A 25,513-nucleotide genomic window follows, 5' to 3' on the forward strand; every position below is an offset into this window, starting at 1 on the left:
TCCTCACACATCCCTCCTGGGCTCCCCTAGTCCTGCGGAGCAGGGTCCAGTAGGCTGCTGTGATGATGGAGGGCAGGGTCACATTTCCTGAAGGGTTCCTCAAGCCTGCTGAGCAAGAAGGACTCTCAATTCTCATTCCACTCACCAGGTTTCCCCTCTATGCCACCCAGAATCGCCAGCCGCGCCGACATCAAACCGAGCCCCAGGTAGCTGTGGAAAGAAAAGTCTGTGTGAGGGGCTGGCCTGCCACAGCAACCGCTGGGTAACACCTTCATTCCTGCTTCCAGTTCACCTGGCCTAAATCCAAAACAAGTGGGAAAGGGAGGAAACCTGTGGTGAGGCAGCAGACTTTCTGCTTCTAGAAGCCTTTCTTTATGGAGGTTAGGGCATTCAGCTCAACAAGTGAAAGCCTGTTACTTAACAGGAGCTTGCCTAGGAGCCTCAGATGCCAGTCAATGACACAGATGTGCCCTGATCTTTATGAGTGCATATGCTTTACACCAAGAATCGACTGAAGGCGCCATGTTGGCCAGCAACAAATGCCCAAGAAAATTCCTGAACAATCCATGGGCTCTTCCCCACCTTTTAGAAACCTCCTCCAAAGCAGAACAAAATAAACACACAAAAAAAAGAAATGAGATTTTACTGTAGGTGAACTAAAAAATGAAGTGGGGAGAAGGCAGGAGGAGAAAGGAACAGCAAGGGAGGAGGAAGTGCTAGAGGGAGAGCTTCCAGCAGTGGGGTTTCCAGGTGCTCTGGGTCATGGCACAGGGCTGGCTGAGCAACAATCCTGGATGCGCAGCCTCTCCCTCTTTCCCCAACTCCCAAACAAACCTGTAAGAATAGAGCTTGTAGGTCCGATTAAACATCTGGAGTGACGTCAGGTAGCCAGGCGGGGAGGTCTGGAGGGTGTCCTGAAGAAGAACATGAAAGTTATTATCCTTTCTGCCGGTCTTTCTTTTGAAAATACCAGGGTATTCATAGAGGTATTCAATTAAATTAGTTTTTCATTAAGTCACATGTTGTGAAAGAGTTTGAATAAGCAATGAAAAATAAAATGACCAAAATGAAAAAATGTTTTTCCTCCTCCTAATTAACATTTACCATTCTGACAAATATGGCCCAACCAAGACAACTGTGAATAAATTTAAGTACGCTTCCACTGTAAACTAAAAATAAGAAGAAGAAAGTGGTGGGTGAGGGATGCACTGTGGTTAGAGCAGCAGATGGTCCAGACTAGAAGCATTTTCATCTCCTTTACAATGTCTCATCCCACAGGGCTTGAGGCTCTCTCCCCTTCTAGGAGTAGACTAAGTAACGGCCCCCTTTCTGGCTTGTCCTGGGGGAAAGGGGACATCGCACATCCTGTGGTTGGCCCTGAGGGTTCTAGGTAGTACCTAATTTATCATCACACTGAAGATCAACCTTCCATTTCTTACCCCCAGGCAAAATTAAAATCAAGTGAAGGAGCTTTAATTGTGAATGAATCTGGCCTTCAGGACAGAAATTGAATGCACAGGCGGAGAGGCACCAGGTTAACGGGCCTTTCCTGAGGGACTGCAACTCCTGGTGGCAGGTGGCTTTTGGAGGGTGGGGGCCACAGTGGAGCAGCAAGGGCTGGTTACCTCAACTCTCGGAAGGAAGGTGATCTGAGTGGATCCTCCGCCTAAATCCAGCATGCCCACACTGCTCCTTCCTGGGGTTTTCAAACTGCCTGGAGCAGAGTGAGTAGAAACCAACACAGCACTGTCACATAGTAAATAGATGAGAACAGGTGAAAAAGTACAGCTAGTTTGAGAGCCAAGCCCCACAGTGGAAAGAAAAACAGACAAGCAACTGTGGGTATTTAACAATCTCCATGGAAGGATGCACATGTTGAAGGGACATGAATGTGGCTCTGCCAGCTGTCTGTGGCTTTAATTTGAACAATGTAAAACAATACTGACCTTCAGCAGAGAATCAATTGGGGCCTGCCTCATCTACTGCTCATCCCCAGGGACACTGACTTCCATCTCGTCCCTTCATGCCCAGAGGCATGCATCCCCCAGCACTGTGCTCCTAATGTGTCCCTTAACATGGCTTTCCATCCCCAAGGGGCAAATTCTGTTACAAAGCTTCTTTCTTTTTCCATACATGCATCTCACACACACTGGTCTTTGCCATAATTATAATATAAGGTACAAAAGCAACCTATACTGAGAATAATCTAAGAAAAATGATTCCTTGTCATCTTGTTCCAAGAACAGATGTTTCTGTTCCCTCTTCTACCTACAGAAGAGGAATTCATTTTTAAGGTGAAAAGCATTCCCACCACATTGAATAACTGAAAGTATGACAGGTTTTCTTCATGATTTCTCTTAGAAATGAAAGGACACGGCCCCTGGCTGAAGTGGATACAGCAAGCAGGAACTATGCTGTAGGCCTACAAAGAAGCTCCTTTCCCCAGCAATTTTATCTGGAAGCTTGATATTCGCCCGATGAACCCTCACTCAACCTAATGCTCTACTTTGAGCCAGTAATGAGACCTCTGCCATCAAGAATGGCATCTGTGGACTGTCTGCTTCAGGGAGAGGGAGGAAGAATGTACCTGTTAGGAAGTTGACAGTGATCCACGCTGAAACGCCTACAAGAGAGGGTCAGAGACACCATGTGAATCACCTGAGATGGCTGTAAACAACACATGCACTCAAATAACCACTTTGAGATTCCAGGAGCTCAAAGTGAGTGCCCCTCACTCCTCAGCCTCCAGATCAGCTACAGGAAGAGGCAGTGGTCATCAAGCCACCCAGCAGCTTCTGGCAGACTATTCCAGAAGATGCCATACTACAACACCACAATACTCGGCCAAATGTCACATCTCTCCCTCCTATTCTTTATCATGAACTTCCTCTTTTTGGAAAGAGAATTTTGCTCTCCCTCCCCCCTGGTCATATTTTAAAATCAGGAGCTGGTGAAGAACCTGACAGTCTCTATCTCAGCATTAACAAACTTCTAAAATCTGGGGATTCTCTCTAAATGTTCTTAAAGCTGAAAAGATGATTTGTTTTCAGCAACCTCATTTGTGGGGCGCCTGGGTGGCTCAGTGGATTGAGCCGCTGCCTTCAGCTCAGGTCATGATCTCAGTGTCCTGGGATCGAGCCCCGCATCGGGCTCTTTGCTCAGCGGGAGCCTGCTTCTCTCTTTCTCTCTCTGCCTGACTCTCCGCCGACTTGTGATCTCTCTCTGTCAAATAAATAAATAAAATCTTTAAAAAAAAAAAAAAAAAAAAGAAACCTCATTTGTGCCAGGTTTGGAGCTCGTTGAGATGAGAATCTGTCTCTAGTACTGGCCCCCCAGAGATCCTCTGAAGACAGTGACACCGAATACAATCAGACTGTCACTTTGGTTCTTGCTTGCCCATATCTGACTGAGGAGAAAGCTCCCATAGCAACCCTGCACACGGCCTGTCTTGCAGGACAGCCTCGTTGCACAGAGAGCTCCTGGAGACCCTACCTTCATCCGTTCCGTTCATGATGGAAACACAGTCATCTCCTACAAGGAAGGGCGATGCCTTAAACACTTCTTTCACCTAAATGTAAAGGGAGACACACCATTATCCTTTACAGTCAAAATTCAAAGTTTCCAATTACACCGTGCTTTCAGCAGGTCATGACAAAACAGCAGAGGGTGTCAGCTGGTGCTGTGAAGTAATAAAATTCATGTCTTATTTTAAATTTTTCGAATCCTCTGCAAGTGATATCCTTATCTACTGCCTGGACTGGTGGAGGCAGATGCTACCCTGAAGAAAACCTTCTTTTTAAAATTTTTTATTGTGTTATGTTAGTCACCATACATCATTAACAGTGTTCCAAGATTCATTCATTATACACCACACCCAGTGCTCCATGCAATATGTGCCCTCCAAAATACCCACCATCAGGCTCACCCATCCCCCCACCCCTCTTCCCTCTAAAACTGTTTCTCAGAGTCCACAGTCTCTTGTGGTTCATCTCCCCCTCTGATTTTCCCCCTTCACTTTTCCTCTCCTTCTCCTAATGTCTTCCATGTTATTCCTTATGCTCTACAAGTAAGTGAAACCATATGATAACTGACTCTCTCTGCTTGACTTATTTCACTCAGCATAATCTCCCCCAGTTCCGTCCATGTTGATACAAAAGTTAGGTATTCACCCTTTCTGATGGCTGAGTAATATTCCATTGTATATACGGACCAAAGCTTCTTTATCCATCGTCTGTTGAAGGGCATCTCGGTTCTTTCCACAGTTTGGCTATTGTGGACATGGTCGCTATGAACATCGGGGTGCGTATGGCCCTTCTTTTCACTACATCTGTATTTTTGGGGTAAATACCCAGTAGTGCAAGTGCCAGGTCATAGGTTAACTCTATTTTTAATATTTGAGGAATCTCCACAGTTTTCCAAAGTGGCTGCACCAACTTTCATTCCCACCAACAGTGTAAGGGGTTCCCCTTTCTCCACATCCTCTCCAATGTGTGTTTGAAGAACCCTGTTTTAAAGCCACTCTGGGCTAGAAGAGCTCAAGGGCACCTTGAGCCTGCTAGGCCCCCAAACTCTGCCCTGCTTTAGACTGGAGATGAGGCTCCAGAAGCTCCTCAAAGCAGAGCTCAGCCTGGGACCCAGGAGGTGGCCCTGTAGCCAGGAGGTAAAGGCAGTGAGCAGCAGCATTTGGGTGCACTTCCTTCCCAATTTTTTAGCAAGTACTAACATACAGAAACTTCAGTACATCTGCACATCCCAACTACACCTGTGACCTACAATCAGACTTGAGCATGTAAAGGTAACTTTTACAATGGACCTTGACCGATGTACAACATTTCATCATTTAGCAGCTGCATAGTTTAGAAACAGTACTAAGGATGAAAAGCAGTTTTCCTAATGGGCCTGACAACAAGAACTGTCCAGGCACTTATAAGAAACAGGGTTCATAGTTTTTTTGCAGGGCTGCTGCTAGGCTTGGCGGCAATCTGGGCCATGTGAGAGTCAGATCCTGGCAGGGGAAGGGTAAAGGCCTCCTCAGCAGTTACATCTGTGGATCAGACCAAGAGAAGAATTGGCAGTTACCATGAGAACATGCAGCCTGGAAATGAAGCGTCAGGAACTCAGGCTTCTATAACCCTCTACAAGGATCTAGTCTCTGCATGGGGGGAAGCCCTTCAAAAGGCCTCAACACATACTTAAAGTTACTGTTATTACATAACAAGGTTCATTATAGAAAACAGGAACAGCTAAAGGTGATGCTGTTAACATTTTGATGTGTTTTCCTCTTTAGGAAGCTTCTACATAGCCCATTTGACTGCTCAGACACTGGCTGAGTATCTGGTGTTTTCAGTTATCCTAAGCTATCCACCAGCCCCTACCGCCCCCCCAACCCCGCTGGGGGAAATGGGTAAAATCACCTTTTGCAGTAACTTTTGAGCCTTTTCTCCTGGTAACAGACGTAAACCAGCTGTGGCCTTGAGGACCAAGGGGGTGGCCTTCCAAAAGTCAAAAGGAACATCCTGTTTAGCTACATCCAGTAATTCCTGAATTCCTGAAGTGCTCTGTGAATGTGGTAAAAGTAGGGTCTGTCAAAGCTCAGCATACAGGGTCACAGATGCTCCCCCAACCCTTTTGGCTTTATTAACTTACAAACACATCCTCTTCTAACTTTCCAAATTGGCAGAAAACGACCTAAGTGGTGCTTGTGAGTGTGAGGGGTATAGGGACCAGGCGAGTACAGAGCAACACTCCTGGCAGTGGTGCATGGTGGGGTGAAGGCACATAAGAGGGTTCTGCTATTCTAAACTCTGGCCTAGCCCCATCACCAACCCTCATCAGACGATCTCAGATGAGCTGTGACTCCTCTGGACATCATGAATGAATCCTGGGGTTTCTCATGGTGCTGAAAACCCCAAAGGAATCATCTATACCTGCCAGAATGCTTGAAATCCAAAATTGGCTAAGGCCCTGTGTCAGTGCAAAGGTGGGAAAACAACTTTGGTAAAGTACTTCTGGATATTACCAACAGCTACAAAGTTGAGGGAACAATTTGGCAAGGCCTGCCCAAGGAGATAACGTACATTCCTCTTACTCAGAAATCTCATTCTATGAATTCATCTGAGATGGATGCCCTTAAATATGTGGGTAATGAAGTTCAATAAGGTGACAAACTGTAGCCTTTCTCAGACATTACCTGAATGTCCTTCAGGGGAGGTCTGGTTCCCATAAATTCAATGTACCCATACACACTGCAATATCATTGCCAGAAAAATAAAGGAAGCCCTTCTCATTCTAATAGTAAATACTCTCTCTGTTATATTGATGAGGGACACAAGTAAGTACATGACAACATGAATGCCATTCTATTGTTTATGTGAAATAAACAGGGGAAAGGGAAGAATACAGATGAATTTGTTCATAGGTATGTCAACAAGTCCTTGAAAGACATAAGAAACCAGGGGGCACCTGGGTGGCTCAGTGGGTTAAGCCTCTGTCTTTAGCTCGGGTCGTGATCTCAGGGTCCTCGGATAGAATCCCGCATCGGGCTCTCTGCTCAGCAGGGAGCTTTCCCCGCTCTCTCTCTGCCTGCCTCTCTGCCTACTTGTGATCTCTCTGTCAAATAAATAAATAAAATCTTAAAAAAAAAGAAAAAAAAAGAAAGAAAAGAAACCAGGATCACCAGCCCTCCTAGGGAAGAATGGAGCAGGAGGAACACTCTCACCACCTGCCCTGTGAAGCTGTGAAATATGTCCAACTTGACTATGCATTGCCTAAAACAACTAAGGTTTTAAAAATCTTAAGAGTTTATTCTAAAGCTACCTAATTTACTCATGTGTAATATTATAGTTACTCTAACATCACTCATTTTTTGTTTTCAACTTGTTTTTTAACCAAGCCACAGGAAAGCAGTCCTATGAATTTACTATCTGATATCTAGATGGACCTGTGCACAAAAATATGTATTACTTTATTTATTTATTTTTTAAGATTTTATTTATTTATTTGAAAAAGAGACAGAGTACAAGCAGGGGCAGCAGCAGAGGGAGAAGTAGGCTCCCCACTGGGGAGCCTGACATGAGGCTCAAACCCAGGACCCCAAGATCACGCCCTGAACTGAGCCACTCAGGTGCCCTGACATACTTGACTCAAAAGGAAATAGTAGCTATGTTACTACCCAGTCCATTTCATCAGCACCTTAGCAGAAATACAGGTGTCCTGAATGAGTGCAGCTGTAAGCTTTAAGGAGTTGAGAAGTATAAAAGTTATGAATTTACAAAAATCATTATTGGACAGTTTAAGTAAGTCACTTTTACACTTATTTGGTTTTGTGGATTTTTGCAAAATACATTTTAAGTTCAATTTTTTTGTCAACTTTTGTCATCTTCAGTTGAAGGAACTGGAATAAAAACAAACCCTCAAACACTGTTTTTTTTGTCAGTTTGTAGCCTTTGTGTTTTTGAACTGCGCCAAGACTTCTGGGTGGCATGCCTGGTGGTTGGGGGAAGGGCCTGGGAAGCTGGAGTGTGGGGGAAGGTGGTGGGGTAGGGGTCGTGGTCCTCCTTTGGCCCCATGCACTGTACCAGTTTCCCCAACTGACTATCCTAAATAGCATGAAATGTCTCAGGGCAGCACTATCAGAGATGCTTTCCTCTGCAAAGATCAACACACTCGAGAAAGGGAGTTGGCTTTAACAAGTTGCCGAGCTGAAAAACAAATCTGAAGGACAAATAGACCTGAGAGAAAATCATTACCTTTTCAACATCATCAGCATAAGCAGAAAGACCTGGCTTCAGTGCTTTGAATGTCTCATGGGTCAACGTGGGAGTTTCTAAGAGGAAAACATGTTTAAAAAAAAAGTACAAATGTGAACATATATATGAATATATACAATTATGGCTAGCCACCCTTTTTAAAGGCAAATGTCTGAAATCAGACCAATTCCAAAGTGACCGGAACACTGCCTCTTTAGCCCAGATAAACAAAATAAGCATTCTACCTGATGCTTTGGTCAGAACTTAAAAAAAAAAAAACCCAATTTACTGAGATATGATTTACATATAAAACTATCCATCTAAACTGCTGAATTTTAATATGGTTAATTCCTGTTACATTGACTGAGGAGCAGGGCAGATAATTCTAAACTGCAAATATAAAAGTTATTTTTCTATCCTGGGATAGGTGTAGTAGGTTCTAAAGAACATTTTTTTTCTCTTCGTTTAAAAAAACAGTTGTCCTAAATTATGAAGGCCCTGGATTCATGTGCATACAGCAGGGGACTGTTTAGAGGCACATTGGTGGCCAAGGGATGTTGGCCTGAATTTGGACATGAAGACCCAGGAGGAAAAATCAGGGACAGAACTTTTTGAAAGGAGGTCTCTTTAGAGATAAAACACTGGACTATGGCTATTAAAGGATTACATGCTGACAAGTTGTCTTAAAAGCTTAAAAACCATTTTTGAAGGTAGGTAGGTCTGGCAGATAAAAACAACTACTGAAGTGAGTTAAAAGATAAAGCAGATGAAAAGTAAAACATGACAGCTCTGGAGAGAGCTACTAACAGTGTCTGTTGCCACCAGCTCTGTTAAATGCCCAGAACAGTGTCTACTCAAAAGGTATTGAGGGTCAGCAAAGAATCAGCTGTGGCCAATGGACCTCCTGAGCAGTCAGGGGGAAAACACTCAGGCTAGAAGCTGGAGGGTGACTCTCAGAGCAGGAGGGTTCAAGAGGTGACAGGAAAGGAGATCAAAGGGAGAAAGGATAGAGTACAGAGCTGCGCACTGGACTGGATCTCCCCACAGAAGCAGCTACGGGAGAATACATATAAACTCCCTCCACCCTAGTGCCGGAAGCCTGCGGACCCCCATCCCCAGTTTATAACACAGGTTATAATGGGGCTCAGGCTCCAGCATCCTTCTCACTGCTGAGGCCACTCTCATCTGTCACTCTGACTGGACCCACTGGGCTGCACCATGTCAGTCTAGGTCCCAGTTCCTTGGCTAGTTCATGACTTCCCAGACTCTGCCTCATACTAGCCCGTCAGGAGCAACTTCCTACCTTAAACTCTCTCAATGCAGCTTCTGGCCTAAGTCATGATCCTGGCCACCTGACCTGCTGCTGAATGCTGGGATTAGACAGGCCACCCAACACCCTCATGGATCTCAGATGCCTTCAGTTGGTCACCAGAAGCTACTGTGAGTAAGGACAGTCAGGGAGTCCTGGGAAACTTAGATTCCTGGGCCCCAACCCAAACCTGAATCAGCCTCTCTGGGAACCTGTATTTTTGACAAGCTTCCAGGTGAGTCCGAGGCAGGGCATCCAGCCTAACCACTGTGCTGTAAGTGAAAGAGATCCCAAGAGCTCTGCTGTGAGTGAAGAGATCCTAGCAGTGAGAGGCCAAGGCACTCTACCCAGCACACCTCCAGGCTGCTGGTTGAACTGGAAGATGTGGACGCGGGTTCCAGTGCTTCCTGCATCAAACATGATGCCGTAGAAAACTTCATGACCATGTGCAGCTGTCCCTGGGGCACTGTGAGCCTGGTGGCCCCTCCGGGCCCCTGATGCCACCTCAGTGATGCTGAAGAAGGCCTGGGTGGCAGAGGCCCAGTGCCACTTGATGTAGGCGACATAGATGAACAGGCATATGAACAGCCCCAGGGGGTACACCACCTTTGTCATCTTCAGGTTCCCATTATTTGGTATTTTTCTCATTTCTCTGTCTGCTGAGGACTGTGCTGCAGCTGCTGAAGGGAAGGCAGGAAAGACATGTTAGGATACAAGCTTCTGGGGCAAGTCAGAAATTCCTGTGCTTAGGGACAAAATGATCAGCCAGAAACTGGTCTGCATTTTCCCCCTGGAATCAGAAGTTTCATTCAGTCCTCAAAGTGCTTCCAGAGGTATGAGCCCAATTTACAGAAGAGAACAGAAACTGGATTTTACAAAGACCAGAAAACCTGTTCGAGGCAGCAGGTCCTGGAGGGTCTGACTTGGGGCACAGACCCACAACTGCTGGCTCTAAGGCCTGAGCCTGGTCCCCAGCAAGTAATGTTCCAGACTAGTGGTTTTTGGACTTGTTGCCACTTTAAAAAGCCACATGTAAATGGTGTCCCCAAACTTTTCAAGGTACATAAACACATGTCCAATTCATTTTTTCAATTCTCACTTCCTCTTCTATACAGATATTCAATTCTTAGAAGGCTTAAAGTCTCATCCCTTGGGAACTACAGTGAGCCCCAGCCATATCTGAGAAATGCAGCTCATTTTCCTGGAGGTTTCACAGATGTCTCTTTTCACTCAGGTACTACACTCTGCCAAGGAGGAAATAATGCCTGTGTGCTTTCCAAGCTTATGAAAATCCTACCTGAATATCAAAAGAACTACCTCAGCACCACTGTCTTTGTTCAATGCCCCCTGTGCCCCCAAATGAATGCATTTGTTTGGGCTTTCTTAGCAGCTTCTGGTGTAAGACACCATGCTTCAAAGTTTGGAGAGAAAACAGTGGAATATGGCTATTAAAGGATTACATGCTGACAACCTGAGGCTTCAAAGGACAAGAAGTGGGGTACTTGATTCTCAAGGATCCCCTACCCTTGGGGAATGTCCACCTGTGTCCATCCCTAACTCTGTTGTGGCAAGTGGAGTGGACACTTCTAGAGGTAAGGAGACAGGAAAGTGCCATGTTGAAAGAAAGGCACATAACAGACCAATATCCCTGATAAACATGGATGCAAAAATTCTCACCAAGATACTAGGCAATAGGATCCAATAATACATTAAGATCCAATAATACAGGGAGAGAGTGGTGGGTGGGGTTACAGACATTGGGGAGGATAAGTGCTATGGTGAGTGCTATGAAGTGTGTAAACCTGGCGATTCACAGATCTGCACCCCTGGGGCTAATAATACATTATATGTTTATTTAAAAAAATAATAAAGATTATTTTAAAAAAAGATCTAACAAAACATTAAGAAGACTGTTCAAAAAAAAAAAAAAAAAAAAAGACTGTTCACCACAACCAAGTAGGATTTATTCTTGGGCTGCAAAGTGGTTCAACATCCGCAAATCAATCAAGATACATCACAATAAAAGAAAGGATAAGGCCCATACAATCCTCTCAATTGATGCAGAAAAAGCATTTGATAAAATACAGCATCCTGGGGCACCTGGGTGGCTCAGTGGGTTAAAGCCTCTGTCTTCAGCTCAGGTCATGATTTCAGGGTTCTGGGAAAGAGCCCCGCATCGCATCGGGAATCCATGCTCAGCAGGGAGCCTGCTTCCCTTCCTCTCTCTCTGTCTGCTGCTCTGCCTACTTGTGATCTCTGTCTGTCAAATAAATAAATAAGATCTTTAAAAAACAAAAAACGAAGCAAAACAAAACACAGCATCCTTTCTTAAAACTCTCCACAGTAGTAAAGGGAATATACCTCAATATCATAAAAGCCCTTATGAAAAGCCCACAGAGAGTATCACTCTCAATGGGGAAAAACTGAGAGCTTTTCCCTTGAAGTCAGGAACACGACAGTGATGCCCACTCTCAACTACTGTTGTTCTACATAGTGCTAGAAGTCCTAGCCTCAGCAATCATAAATAAAAAGAAATAAAAGACATCCAAATCGGCAAAGAAGTCAAACTCTCACTCTTTGCAGATGACATGATATTCTATGTGGAAAACCCAAAAGACTCTAACCAAGAATTGCTATAACTCATACAGGAATTCAGCAAATCAGCTGCATTTCTATAGACTAACAATGAGACAGAACAAAGAGAAATTAAGAACTTGATCCAAATTCTAATTGCATCAAAAACTGTAAGATACTTGGGAATAACCCTAACCAAAGAAGGACTTATACTCTGAAAACTTACAGAACACTTATGGAAGAAATTGAGGAGGACACAAAGAAATGGAAAAACATTCCATGCTCATTGCACTACTGCGTATAAAACCCCAAAGATACAGATGTAGTGAAAAGAAGGGCCATCTGTACCCCAATGACAGGCTACAGAACATGTCTCAATGTATGTTTTTAATTAACATATAATGTATTATTTGCTCCAGGGGTACAGGTCTGTGAATCATCAGGCTTACACATTTCACAGCACTCACCATAGCACATGCCCTCACTCCCCAATGTCCATAACCCAGCCACCTTATCCCTACCTCTCTACTCCCCAGCAACTCTGTTTCATGAGATTAAGAGTCTCTTATGGTTTGTCTCCCTCTCATCTTGTTTCATTTTTTCCTTCCCTACCCCCAACAGCTCCCTGCCCTGCTTCTCAAATTCCTCACATCAGAGATCATATGGTAACTGTTCTCTGATTGACTTATTTCACTCAACACAATACCCTCTAGTTCCATCCATGTTGTTGCAAATGACAAGATTTCATTTTTTTTTTTAAGATTTTATTTATTTATTTGACAGACAGAGATCACAAGTAGGCAGAGAGGCAGGCAGAGAGAGAGAGAGGAAGGGAAGCAGGCTCCCTGCTGAGCAGAAAGCCCGATGCAGGGCTCAATCCTAGGACCCTGGGATCATGACCTGAGCCGAAAGCAGAGGCTTCAACCCACTGAGCCACCCAGGAGCCCCCATATTGTCTTGATTACAGCTTTGTAACAGGGCTTGAAGTCTGGAATCGTGATACCACCAACTTGTTTTTCTTTTTCAACATTCCTCTGGCTATTTGGGGTCTTTTCTGGTTCCATATAAATTTTAGCATTATTTGCTCCATTTCTTCGAAAAAAAAAATTGATGGTATTTTGATAGGGATTGTGTTAAATGTGTAGATTGCTTTAGGTAGCATAGACATTTTCACAATATTTGTTCTTCCAGTCTGTGATCACAGAACATTTTTCCATTTCTTTGTGTCTTCCTCAATTTCTTTCATGAGTACTTGACAGTTTCTTGAGTATAGATTCTTTGCCTCTTTGGTTAGGTTTATTTCTAGGTGTCTTATGGTTTTGGATACATTTGTAAATGGGATCAACTCCTTACTTTCTTTTCTCTGTCTTGTTGGTGTAGAGAAATGCAACTGAGTTCTGTGCATTGATTTTATATCCTGACACTTTACTGAATTCCTGTAAGCGTTCTAGTAGTTTTGGAGTGGAGTCTTTTGGGTTTTATGTAGAATAAAGTATCATATCATCTGCAAAGAGTGAAAGTTTGACTTCTTTTCTGATTCAGATGTTTAATTTCTTTTTGTTGTCTGATTACTGAGGCTAGGATTTCTAGTACTATGTTGAATAGCAGTGGTGAGAGTGGATATCCCTGCTATGATCCTGACCTTAGGGAAAAAGCTCTCAGTTTTTCCCCATTGAGAATAATATTCACTGTGGGTTTTTCATAGATGGCTTTTATGATATTGAGGTATGTACCTTCTATCCCTACACTCTGAAGAGCTTTGATCGTGAAAGGATGCTGTACTTTGTCAAATGCTTTTCAGCATCTAATGACAGTATCATACGGTACTTGTTCTTTATTAATGTATTGTATCACATTGATTGACTTGTAGATATTGAACCAAACTTGCAGCCCAGGAATAAATCTCTCTTAGTTGTGGTGAATAATCCTTTTAATGTACTGTTGGATCCTACTGGGTAGTATTTTGGTGAGAATTTTTGCATCCTTGTTCATCAAGGATATATATTTTAAAAGATCACAAAGTATATATTCTGATCACAATGGAATGAAACTAGAAGTTAACAGGAAAAGGAAAGCTAGAAAATCCCCAAATACCTGGAAACTAAACACCACACTTTAAAAAAATTTTTTTTTAATTTACTTGCGATAGAACAAGAGTGAAAGGATCTATGTGAGATAGAACAAGAGAGAAACAGACTCCCCTGTTAAGCAGGGAGCCCAATGCAGGGCTTGATCCCACGACCCTGAGATCATGACCTGAGCCAAAGGCAGACTTAACCAACTGAGCCACCCAGGTGCCCCTAAATACCACACTCTTAAAACAACCAATGGGTCATAAAAGAAATCAAAAGGGAAATCAGAAAGTATCTTGTGACAAATGAAAATGAAAACACAACATTATGGAATGCAGTTAAAGCAGTACCAATAGGGAAAATTATACCTGTAAATGCTCACATTAAAAGAAAAGATTGCAAACCAACAACCTAACTGTATACCTTAAGAAACTAAAAAAGAACAACTTACTTATTTTTAAACATTTTTTAAAAAATTAAATTAAATTAGCCAACATCATTAGTTTCAAATGTAGCGTTCAGTAATTCATCAGTTGCATATAACATCCCATGCTCATCACATCAGGGGCCCTCCTTAATGCCCATTACTAAGTTACCCCATCCCCCCACTCACATACTTATTTTTAAACATTTTTAATTTTTATTTATTTTTTATAAGTAGCCTCCACATCCAGCATGGAGTCCAACACAGGGCTTGAACTTAGGACCCTCAGATGGACTTGAGTAGAAATCAAGAGTTGGATGCTTAACCATCAGTTGGATGGTTAAGCTCAGATGGATGCTGAGCCACGCAAGTGCCCCCCAAAAGAATTAATTAAGCACAGAGCTAGAAGAAAACAAACAATAACAATTAAAGCAGGATAAATAGAGCATAGAAAATCAACAGAGAAATATCCATGAAACTAAGAGTTGGTTCTTTGAAAAGATGACCATAACTGAAACCTTCAGCTATCTTAACTAAGGAATAAAGAGAGAAGATTTGGGACGCCTGGGTGGCTCAGTTGGTTGAGCAGCTGCCTTCGGCTCGGGTCATGATCCCAGCGTCCTGGGATTGAGTCCCACATTGGGCTCCTTGCTCAGCAGGGAGCCTGCTTCTCCCTCAGTCTCTGCCTGCCATTCTGTCTGCCTGTGCTCGCTCTCTCTCCCTCTCTCTCTGAAGAATAAATAAAATCTTTAAAAAAAAAAAAAGAGAGAGAAGATTCAAATTATAACTAAAATCAGAAATGAAAGAAGAAACATTACTACTGATTTTATAGAATTAAAATGCTTATGAGTATTATGAACCGTTGTACACTAATAAATTGGATAACCTACATGAAATAAACAAATTCCTAGAAACATACAATCTACCAAGATGAATTATGAAGAAATAAAAATCTAAAGACACATAACTAGTAAGGCGACCAAATCAGTATTCAAAAATCTCCCAACAAAGAAAAGCCCTGGCCCAAATGAATACTGATTTGTTGGTCACCTCTGATTTTACCAAACATTTCAAGAAGAATTCCAAAATCTTCCCAAAAAATGAAGAGAAGGGACCACTTCTTAACTCATTCTATGAGGCCAGCATTACCCTAACACCAAAGCCAGACAAAGACACTACAAAAATATACAGATCATCATTCTTTATGAATAGTGATGTAAAAATCCTCAAAAAAAAAAAAAAAAAAAAAAGCAGCAAACTGAATTCAGCCACAGGGCAAAGGGACCAAGTGGGATTTATTCCTGGAATACAAGGATGGTTCAAGATTTGAAAATCCATCAAGGCAAATATATCACATTAACAGAATAAAGGGGGGAGGGCGCCTCAGTGGCTCAGTTGGTTAAGTATCCAACTTTTGATTTCAGCTCAGGTCATGATCTTGCAGTCATGAGATCTGGCCCATTGGACTCTGTGCTGAGCACAGAATCTGCCTGTCTGTCTCCCTCTGCTTCTTCTCCAGCTCTCTCTCTCTCTCTCCCACTCTCTCTCTCTCTCTCACACACACACTCTCTCTCTCTCTCACACACACACTCTCTCTCTCTCTCTCTCTCTCAAATAAGTAAGTAAAAATAAAGTCTTAAAAAAACACCCAGAATAAAGGGGAAAATCAGTATGATCATCTCAATTGATGCAGAAAAAGCATTTAATAAAACCTGATACCTTTCCATAATGAACATAACCAATAAACAGGAATAGGAGGAAACTACCTCAACATAATAAAGGCCATATATGAAAATCCAACAGCTAACATGACTCAGTGGTGAAAGACTGAAAACTCTTTTACTTTAAAATCAGGACCAAGAAAGAATGTCTGTTTTCAATGTTTCCCTTCAACATAGTACTGGAAGTTCTAGCCAGGTCAATTAGGAAAGAAAAAAATTAAAAGCCATCCAAATTGAGAAGGAAGAAGTAAAACTATCTGTTCATAGATTAAATGATCTTATATGTAGAAAGCCCTAAAGATTCCACAAGGAAGGAAAGTAACTGTTAAGAACTAATAATTTCAACAGTACATAATATCAACACACAAAAATCAATTGTTTCTATCCATTATAATGAACAATTTGAAAAGGAAGAAAACAATTCTATTTACAATAGCATCAAAAAGAATAAAATACTTAAAAATAAAGTTAACCAAGGAAGTGAAAGCCTTGTACCCTGAACACTACAAAACAAAACATAGCTGAAAGAAAATTAAGAGTCAAATAGATATCCTGCATTCATGGATGGGAAGACTTAATATTGATAAAGGTATCAATACTAGCTATAGTGGTCCACAGATTCAATTCAATCCCTATAAAAATCCAAATGGCTTTTTTTTTTTTTTTGTAGAGACAGGGAAAAAAATTCTAACATTCATAGGAGATACAAGGAATCTCAAGGGACCCCAAATCACAAAACAATTCTGAAAAAGAACAAAGTTGGAAGCCTAATACTTCCTGATTTCAAAACTATAAAACTATAAAGCCACACTAATCAACAACTTGTGGTAGTGGTAGAAAGACAGACACAAAAACAAATGGAACAGAACAGAAACCCCAGAAATAAACCTTCACATATATGATAAAATGATCTTTGACAAGGGTACCAAGACCATCAATAGGGGAAAGGACAGTCTCCTTAACAAACGGTACTGGCAAAACTGGATATCCACCTAAAAAGGACTGAAGTTGGATCCTTACCTTACAGCATATGCAGAAATTAACCCAAAATGGATTGAAGACCTAAGTATAAAACCTAAAACTATATAAACTCCTAGAAGAAAATATAGTAGAAAAGCTTTGTAACGTTGAATTTGGCGATGATTTCTTGGAAAAGTACCAGAAGCAAAAACAGGAGAGCAAAAGCAAAAAGACAAATGTGACAATTAAAAAAACTATGCATCAATGGACACTAACCACAGAGAGAAAAGGCAACCCACAGGATAGGAAGACATATTTGCAAATCATATCTGCTCAGAGATTAATATCTGGAATACAGAGAACTAGAACTCGACAACAAAAAAACTGAACTTAATTCATAGCATAAATGCATGCAAAGCATCCGGATACACACCTCTTTAAAGATACATAAATGACTGGAGCACCTGGGTGGCTCAGTAGGTTAAAGCCTCTGCCTTCGGCTCGGGTCATGATCCCAGGGTCCTGGGATTGAGCCCCATATCGGGCTCTCTGCTCAGCGGGGAGCCTGCTTCCCCTTTTCTCTCTCTGCCTGGCCTCTCTGCCTACTTGTGATCTCTCTCTCTCTTTCAAATAAATAAATAAATAAAATCTTAAAAAAAAAGATACATAAATGACGAACAAGCATATGAAAAGATGCTCAACAGCACTAATCATTAGATACGCAAAACCACAATGACGTATCATTTCACACCCATTAGGATAGCCACTAAAGTGTTGGAAAAGGGATGGAGAAATTAGAACCTCTGTGGGATTATATATATTTTTTAAAGATTTTATTTGACAGAGAGTGTGTGCATATAAGCAGTGAGAGAAAGGGAGTGGCAGGGAGAGGGAGAAACGGGCTTCCTGCTGAGCAAGGAGCCCAAAGCCAGGCTCGATCCCAGGACTCTGGGATCATGATCTGAGCCCATGGCAGATGCTTAACTGACTGAGACACCTAGATATCCCCCTCTGTGGGATTATAAAATGGTTGAACCACTATGGAGAATAGTACAGATGTTCCTCAAAAACTAAAAATAGAATCACCATATAGATCCAGCAATCTTATTTCTGGGTATATATCAGAAAAAGAATTGAAAGCAGGGTCTTGAAGAGAGAACTTGCATACCCATGTTCACTGCCACATTATTCACAATAGCCAAGAGATGGAAACAGCTCCAAAATCCACTGATTTTGGATAAAGAAATGTAGTTGGATAAAGAATGGATAAAGAAAATGTAGTGTACATACAAAATGGATTATTATTCCGCCTTAAAAAGGAAGGAAACTGACACATGCTACAACATGGAACCTTGAAGACACAATGCTAAATGAAATAAGTCAGTCACAACTGAACTAACAGTCCACTTACATCAATTATCTAGAGTAGTCAAATTCAGAGACAGAGTGTAGAATAGTGGTTCCAGGGGTTAGCGTAGGGCAGGGAATGCTGAATGAGTGCATAGACTCAGTTTGAAATGATGAAAAAGTTCTGGAGATGAATAGCTATGATGGGCACAACAATGTGAATGTAATGAATGCCACTAACTGTAAACTTAAAATCGCTGAAAAGGTAAATTTTATGTTATATATATTTTCCACAAGAACAAAAATCCTTTAATGGCTCTGAGGCCAAACAGGTAACAAAAATGAGTTCTGTGGGCACAGGACTAAAGGCAGTGGTGGAGGGAGAAGGAAGAGGGCTGGGCCTGCTTATTGCATCAAACGTTTAAAGTTTCAATTCTGCCTCACCTCACTCTCTCAACAACAGCAGCAGGTCATGTCCTAATGTGATTCTTTCTACGTTAAGCATTTTTTTTTTTTTAATCTTGTTCCTTTGGTCCTTTCTCCATACTCTTACAAAATCTACCCAAGATGTTTACTGCCACTCTGAACCTTGGCAGCTAGAGGCTTCTCTCTTCGGCTTTTCAGTGTCCCTGAGTAAACAGTATGTGGAGTTGTTCATTTCGCCTTTCTTTCCCCTGGTTAGAGTGCCTCTCTAGAAACAGGGACCAGCCCACTTGTCCTGGGTCTTCCAACCCCAAAACAAGGCCAGAGCCCAGTAGCCATTCAGTCAATACTTGCTGGTGAAGAAGGCTATCTGAGAGTCTAGCTGATGGAGCCATCAACAGTGCTTCAGGACCCAGATGATGGCCACCAACACAAGTGGGCCATTTAGGAAGGGGCTATTTGGGCAGGAGACAATTGTGACCAGGTTTTCAATATGTTAAATCTGAAATGACAGCAGGACATTGGTCAGAAATGGAACTGACCCTTGTGAGACAGCAGGTTTGGGGTTGGGACATAGGGAATGATCTGCATCAAGAGGATGTTAGCTAAGATCAGGAGTGACGACATCAATGAGAAAAAGAAGACCCAGGAATGAGCAGAGGCTGAAATGTGACCTGGGGAATGCCTGTTCCCAGGCAGCCAGCACTCACCCTACAACTAAACTTCTCACAGGCCTCCTTTCATTAGGTTACTGTAACCCAGAGTTTTCCATTGCTAAGAAATCATTAAACAAAAAGTATTTTTGGACAATGTTCTAAAGCAACTATTTCTAAGGATGAACAATAAGGACACAAAAGTAATACTAATAATAAAAGTAATACATCTTATAATCTGACACTGTTTTAAAAGATCCTTCTTCTTCTTCTTCTTCTTTTTTTCCTTCTTTTTCTTTTTTCTTCTTTTTTTTCCCCTTGCTCTCCTGTTCCAGTGGGCCAGTGCAGCACCGGTATAAGACCCTTTCACATAATCAACTTTTATTATGCCCTTTGTTAGTCTAAGAACCATGACCTACATGATCAGATTAATCTGATCATGGTGGTGGTACAACAGATTTTGAGGTAAAGGTTGCTCTTTATTAAACTTGTCTACCCACGGCCCCTGGGTGCTCAGTTGGTTAAGCAACTGGGCTCAGGTCATGATCCCAGAGTCCTGGGATCACGCCCCGCATCGGGCTCCCAGTTCCACGGGGAGTCAGTTTCTCCCTCTGACCTTTTCCCCTCTCATGCTCTGTCTCTAATAAATAAAAAAATGAAATCTTTTAAAATAAATAAATAAACTTAATTACCCACTAAAAAAATACCCTTTACATATGCTATATCCTGTTGAGAGAACCACAAAGCCAATACTTACACCATACAACAGACGACAACATATTTCCATATAATAAATAGTGCCAAGACCCAGGGAGAATCCGTCAACAGACTTGCCTGGAATCATGTGGTGAGGCACAGACAAGACTTTGTGGCTTCTGTCTCCAAATCACTTTCCCTATTAAGACTCTACTTTAGACAACCAAAAAATATCACATGAAATTACATGCATATCATTACAGTTACACACCAACAAGCTCAGCCCAACATAAACAGAGTCCAAACAGAAAACATTTAAAGGAGCACAGAGCTTGGAACAGCCTGGCCCACAGGCACCTCCATGTCTTGGAGGTGCAAACCTAAAAGCCAGCTTCACTCCGTTGGGTTAAGGTGTTCAGTAATACTAAGCACTGTAAGACAATTTCCAGAGGAGCAAACTGCATTTTCATGGGGACCACTAACACCATAGTGTAATGTGTCAATCAGGTTCTTCCTAGAGGTCTGCTCAAGAAAACGACCCAGCTTTAGTTTTGTCCTTTATAAGAGAGAGAGAGTCTAGAACAAGGCCATAAGGAAGGGTAAGCCAGGTGGGGAATAAGAAGTGGGCTGGGAGTAGGGTGGGGCATGATGAAAGGTGCACAAAGGCAAACAGGTTTGGCTCAGCAAACTTGTACTCATCTGGCTCCTATCGGGGGCTACCCTTTGTCAAATGGAGGTCGGGGTCAGAGAGAATTTGGTTGTGGAACAGTGGTGCTGGAGGCCGGAGGCAGGTGCCTGCCCCATCCCTCAGCTAGCTTTCTAGGAGCTGGGGAAGGCAGGCGAGCTCTTGGAAATATAAGCTTTATCTGATATGGATCAGTGGCCACACAATCTGTTAGCCAGTTTCTTCAAGGTTTTCCTTTAAAGTACACAAAAGAGCCATATGTGCAAATGACTTCCACATATGCTAAAAACCTATCCAAACTTAAACGACATTAACAAACCACTACTTGTTCTCCTGGAGGTTTAAACTGACTTCTTTCTCCTTTTCTGAAAAAAAGTATACATACAGGAGTCAGCCCTGTTAACACCACGGGTTGTTTCCTTTCCACAAGACACAGTGGGTGGGGAAGCTCTTCCAGATCTCTTTACAAGGTTCTCCACCTCTCTGATTTTTCATATCAGGTTCCACAAGGGAGAGAGACATACTTGCCAATTGATGCTTACAAGGGAAGAAATGGGGGGTACAGAAAACAATTTCTGGATTTATACTACTATGCCCCCCACTACCCCACACCCACAAACCTTGTTATCCTATTGGTAACACCAACAGGAGAACCTCCCCAGACAAAACCGAATTCCCCACCCATCATGGCTCTTGCACAGTGGGTCAGAAAGCCCTTGTAATCACAGTTGCTATCTACCTATCCCCAAGAACCTCCCTTCTAGAGTTTCAGATTCCCACACTGGGGGGGGTGGAGGACTATGGGCTAGGACCACCACAGGATCTTAAGGATGTACAATGTATGGCTTGGTATGCATGACCCTGGAAGCTACCCAGACACTTCTGGGTGGCTGATTCTGTTGGAAGGACACCTGGGATATGGAGCGCTGTGCTCATCATAAAAATCAACAAAAACAAGTCAGGCTTTCCCTCAACCCTTAAAACCATTCTATGAAAAAAAAAAAAACAAAAAACAAAAAACAAAAAAACATTCTATGGCTCCGAGCTGAACTTAAGATACAGCCACCCTTCCTTCCTCCATGGTCCCTGTCCATCTCTCCCTCCTCTTTCATTTTCCTGACTCGAGAATTTCCACTGAAGGGAGTCGAGCCTGGTGTCCAGCTCCATCCACCTCAGGGTGTCTTTCTCTTTCTCTCTCTTTCTGGTAGTCTGGAGCACTGTTCGCTCATGCCTCAGCTCAGGCAGAACCACCTTGAGCTCTTCTGGTCACCAGAGCAATGTCAGAATTTACTGTCCTCCCATCTGCGGTAGTCTCAGAATGGCATGGTCTTGCCTGTTACCTGGGCTTTCCAACTGGGCTGTGAGGCCCAGGAGGGAAGGGGGCCTCGCCAGTCCTTCCCCTGTTGGATCTCCTGCAGCTGGCGTGGAGCTGGGAAGCGGGTCAGCAAACGCTGAATGAATGAATGCAACAGCTCCAGGCTTCCTCTGGGTAGAGACCCTTGCTGTCTGGCCCATCCAGTAACCAGAACGCGGATCGCTTCCCTCACAGGTCAGCCGAACCCAGAGTTCTGGAAGGACTAATGGAGCCAGGACAGGAAGGCAGCAAGAGGGAAGACCCGCGTGCGAATGACCCTGAGTCCGCCTGCTGGAGCCGCTGCTAGAGACCAAGGAGCTGACAGGTGTGTGGGTCTAGATCCCCAAGACCCCGACCCTCTTCCACTCAGGCCCCCTCCTGCGCGCAGTACACCGGGCTGCCCACGTGCAGCTGCTCGGGCCCTGCGGATTCCGCCAGCCCCACACGCGTCCCCGGACCGCCCTTACCCGGCAGGGTCCCCTCTGCCTTACCACCGAGGGAGGTTCTTTTTCCCGCGAGCGCGCGGGCGCCAGAGTAAGCTTCCTAGCTCTCGCTCCCGGCCGGCATTACCCGGGCCTCCGCCTACAAGCCGCGATCCCTAGGATCCCGGGAGCAGGAGTCCCGCCCACGTGCTCGTCGCGTCACCGGCTGGGCGGAGCGGGCCGTTGGGGGCCCAGCGCGCAGGCGCGGCGGACCGGCGGGGCGGGGTGGACCCCGCTGCGCAGACGCGGGCGCGTGTTCTGGCGGGTAAGTGTTACGGTTCCCTTCAGAATAGGTTTGCCTACTGTCAGCCCTGGCCAGGATCTTGGCCCGTCTGGCCTCCAGAGCGCCAGTCGGGCCCTCGCCGGCCGGATTCGGCTGCTGTCCCAGCTCGCAGGGGTTCCTCTGGGCGGCAGGGCAGGCTGTGGTGCTGGCCAAGGAGTTACCGCCCTAACCTCACAATCTTGACCTTGACCAGCCTGAGGAAGTTTAGAATTTTCCTTGGGTCCCTCCACACCTAAAGCCATGTCCCCCACCCCAGCCTTCTCTTTTGAAGGTCATACAAGATAGAAAATGCAACTACAACAGGACAGGCAAGTGCGATGAATCTCTCCTGTTCTTGACCCCCATTTTCCTAACTTCCCAGGTGCTGCCAAGGTTGGCTGGAGCTCATGAGTTTATTTAGGCATCCACGCAGGCTCCCGGTTTATTTAAGGATCATGGTGGAAGGGTCAGCCAGATGTCTGCTCAGTCAGTCCCCTTTTGCTCAACCCAGTGCTGGAGCTGCCTTCCTAGCTTCCCTGGCAGCTGGGCTGCCCATGTGACAGCATCTGGCCAAGGAGCCGAGTGTGTGCCTCCTCTGGAGCTGGTTCAGAACCGCCCCCCCCTCCATCTCGAGGTGGTGTGGGGCAGGGGAAGGGGGAGACCCTGGGAGGGCCCTTAGTGGATTCCAGAAGCACACGGTGCTCTTAGGTCTGTGGTCAAGATGGTGGCACTTTTGAAAGTGAGTCAGTGCTAACCAGACAGGACATAGGGACAACATACATAGACCAGGAGTTGGCATGGGGCATGTCATCACCATGAGCACCTGCTTGGGCTCTGCCCTTACTCACCAGGTCAAATTGCTAAGACTTGGTTACACAACAGTTAGCACGTATGGTCCCTTGTTCCAGGTGCTTGCTGTCATGAGTAATGCTACAAGGATCCTAGAGGACTATTTTTGTGTGCATATGTGGGTATATCTATAGGAAAAATTCTTAGAATTGCTATGGTAAAGACTATGTCCTCCTTCCCCTTTTTCTTTTAAATATTAAGATACATGTGGCTAAATTGCAGACATTGTACTTACATACCCACAATAATATATGGGAGTGTGGGTTTCCCCACTTTTCCCCAGTGGAACCATTACAAACCTTTGTATCTGTGCCAACCCACTGTTTGAAAAATTCTATCTCACATACAGTTTAAATTTACATTTATTCTAATATTTTGAAATTTCTGTTCATGAAACCGTGATGACCTTGGTTCTGTCCACCTTACCCATAACATCACCTTTACCATATTTCACTCCTAGAGTTTCTAGAATTTGTCAATTTCACTGACATGGGCTTTTGTATATGCCATTCACTGCTTGGAAAGCTCTTACCCCAGGTCTTTGCTTAGTAAACTGCTATGGTATGAATATTTATATACTCCCCAAATTTATATGTTCATATCATAAACCTTGAAGGTGATAGTATTAGGGTCTTTGGGAGATGAATGTGATTAATGTCTTTATAAAAGAGATTCCAGAGAATTCCCTTACTCCTTCTGTAATGTGCAGTTACAGCCAAAAGGCAGCCCTCTGAGGAAGCCAGCCCTTAGAAACCAGATCTGCCAGTGCCTTTATCTTAACTTTCCATGCCCCAGAACAGTGGGAAATACGTGTTTGCTATTTATAAACCACCCAGTGTATGATATTTTAGTCATATAGGAGTCCCAATGGACTGAGACATAGATTCTTTCTCCTCCTTTAAGACTCAACTCAAATGTCATGAAAACATTTTATCTAGAGTGGTTCTGTCCCCCTCCCCCGATAATCTTTTTTTAAAATTTATTTAATAGTACTTTTCAAACCCATCATTATTTATTTGCTCATTTGTACATTGGTATATTCCTTATACCTTACTGAAAGGTGAATTCCATGGAAGTGAGGAAGTGGTTTGTCCTGATGGTTGTTGCATGGGTAGCACCTAGCACCCTGCCTGGCCTGTGGTAGGTACCTGTAGCAGACACTGTTATTACCTTATTTCCTCAGTCCACTTCTGACTTCAGCTCTCCAGTGGCGGAGGAGAGTTCCCATGAATGCTGCCACCTCAAGTAGATCTTTGCTGTCCGCTGTAGAGCTTACCTTAGAACTTTCTCTGGTAGCCCTGGGAGCAGGAATAATCTGGAAGTTCAGGGAAGTTAACCCTTAACTAATTGGGTTTGAATGCTTCAGCCTCCCACGCTTCATGAGAGTTGGATTGAGCCTGAGTTTCCCACAGTGGTAACCAGCTCAGTCATGTCCAGCCCCTTGGGTTGACTTTTTCTTCTTCCTTGGCCCCCTTCCCCAAATAAACTACTTAGATCTAAGCTCTTGTCCAGAGTGCCTTTGGGGAAACCCAAACCAAAGCAATGCTCAATAAGTACTTGTTGAAGGAATGCATAGATTAATTGTAGTGCTTTGGCAGTTTTCACTGTTCAGCCAAGAAGCAGCAGCTCAGTCCTTCTGGTGAAAGATGATGGAAGCCAAGTGGCACCTGTTCTGGACATACAAGAAATGGGACAGATACCAACAATATGGGATGGCAGACAATGTGTGCAAGTGCTCTGACAGCAGGGAGGTCTGACTGGCCCTACCTTTGGGAGGTAAGGAAGTTTTAGAAGAGGTAAATGAGTTACTAAATTGCCTCAGTTTACCCAGTGTAACTATGGACAGAGTGGCAGAAACCCATTATTTTGTGCAGATGCTTGCTCAGATTTATCTACCTACTCACATCAGTCCAGGGGGACATCTGCAGATCTACTACATGAAACAGAAACACAT

The 25,513-nt window shown here is 43.6% G+C and overlaps 1 protein-coding gene and 1 long non-coding RNA gene across 9 annotated transcripts in view; one reads left to right on the forward strand and one right to left on the reverse strand.

Moving 5' to 3' along the window:
- ENTPD6 (ectonucleoside triphosphate diphosphohydrolase 6) overlaps positions 1-22,611 on the reverse strand; it is a 43,365-nt gene extending 20,754 nt beyond the window's left edge. The window contains exons 1-10 of one of the 8 annotated variants that reach the window (XM_045077587.1): positions 22,458-22,611; positions 21,953-22,180; positions 9,414-9,737; positions 7,749-7,825; positions 5,415-5,558; positions 3,493-3,568; positions 2,588-2,623; positions 1,626-1,714; positions 835-914; positions 146-210 (exon numbers count right to left, since the gene is read on the reverse strand). In XM_045077587.1, the coding sequence (XP_044933522.1) occupies positions 146-210; positions 835-914; positions 1,626-1,714; positions 2,588-2,623; positions 3,493-3,568; positions 5,415-5,558; positions 7,749-7,825; positions 9,414-9,737; positions 21,953-22,127 (1,066 nt within the window). In that variant the 5' untranslated portion in view covers positions 22,128-22,180; positions 22,458-22,611. Of the gene's footprint in view, positions 1-145; positions 211-834; positions 915-1,625; positions 1,715-2,587; positions 2,624-3,492; positions 3,569-5,414; positions 5,559-7,748; positions 7,826-9,413; positions 9,738-20,065; positions 20,134-21,952; positions 22,181-22,433 lie in introns of those variants that run through there. The other 7 variants (XM_004781229.3, XM_045077588.1, XM_004781230.3 and 4 more) reach the window with 7 other exon arrangements.
- Positions 22,612-22,664: 53 nt separating this feature from the next.
- Positions 22,665-25,238, forward strand: LOC101671546. Its single transcript, XR_201396.3, has 2 exons — positions 22,665-22,713; positions 25,158-25,238. It is a non-coding gene; the product is annotated as an uncharacterized LOC101671546 (long non-coding RNA).
- Positions 25,239-25,513: the final 275 nt, after the last annotated feature.

Source organism: Mustela putorius, unplaced genomic scaffold (genome assembly GCF_011764305.1).
Source record: "Mustela putorius furo isolate JIRA1106 unplaced genomic scaffold, ASM1176430v1.1 tig00000224_pilon_pilon_pilon, whole genome shotgun sequence".
Taxonomy (NCBI): Eukaryota; Metazoa; Chordata; class Mammalia; order Carnivora; family Mustelidae; genus Mustela; species Mustela putorius.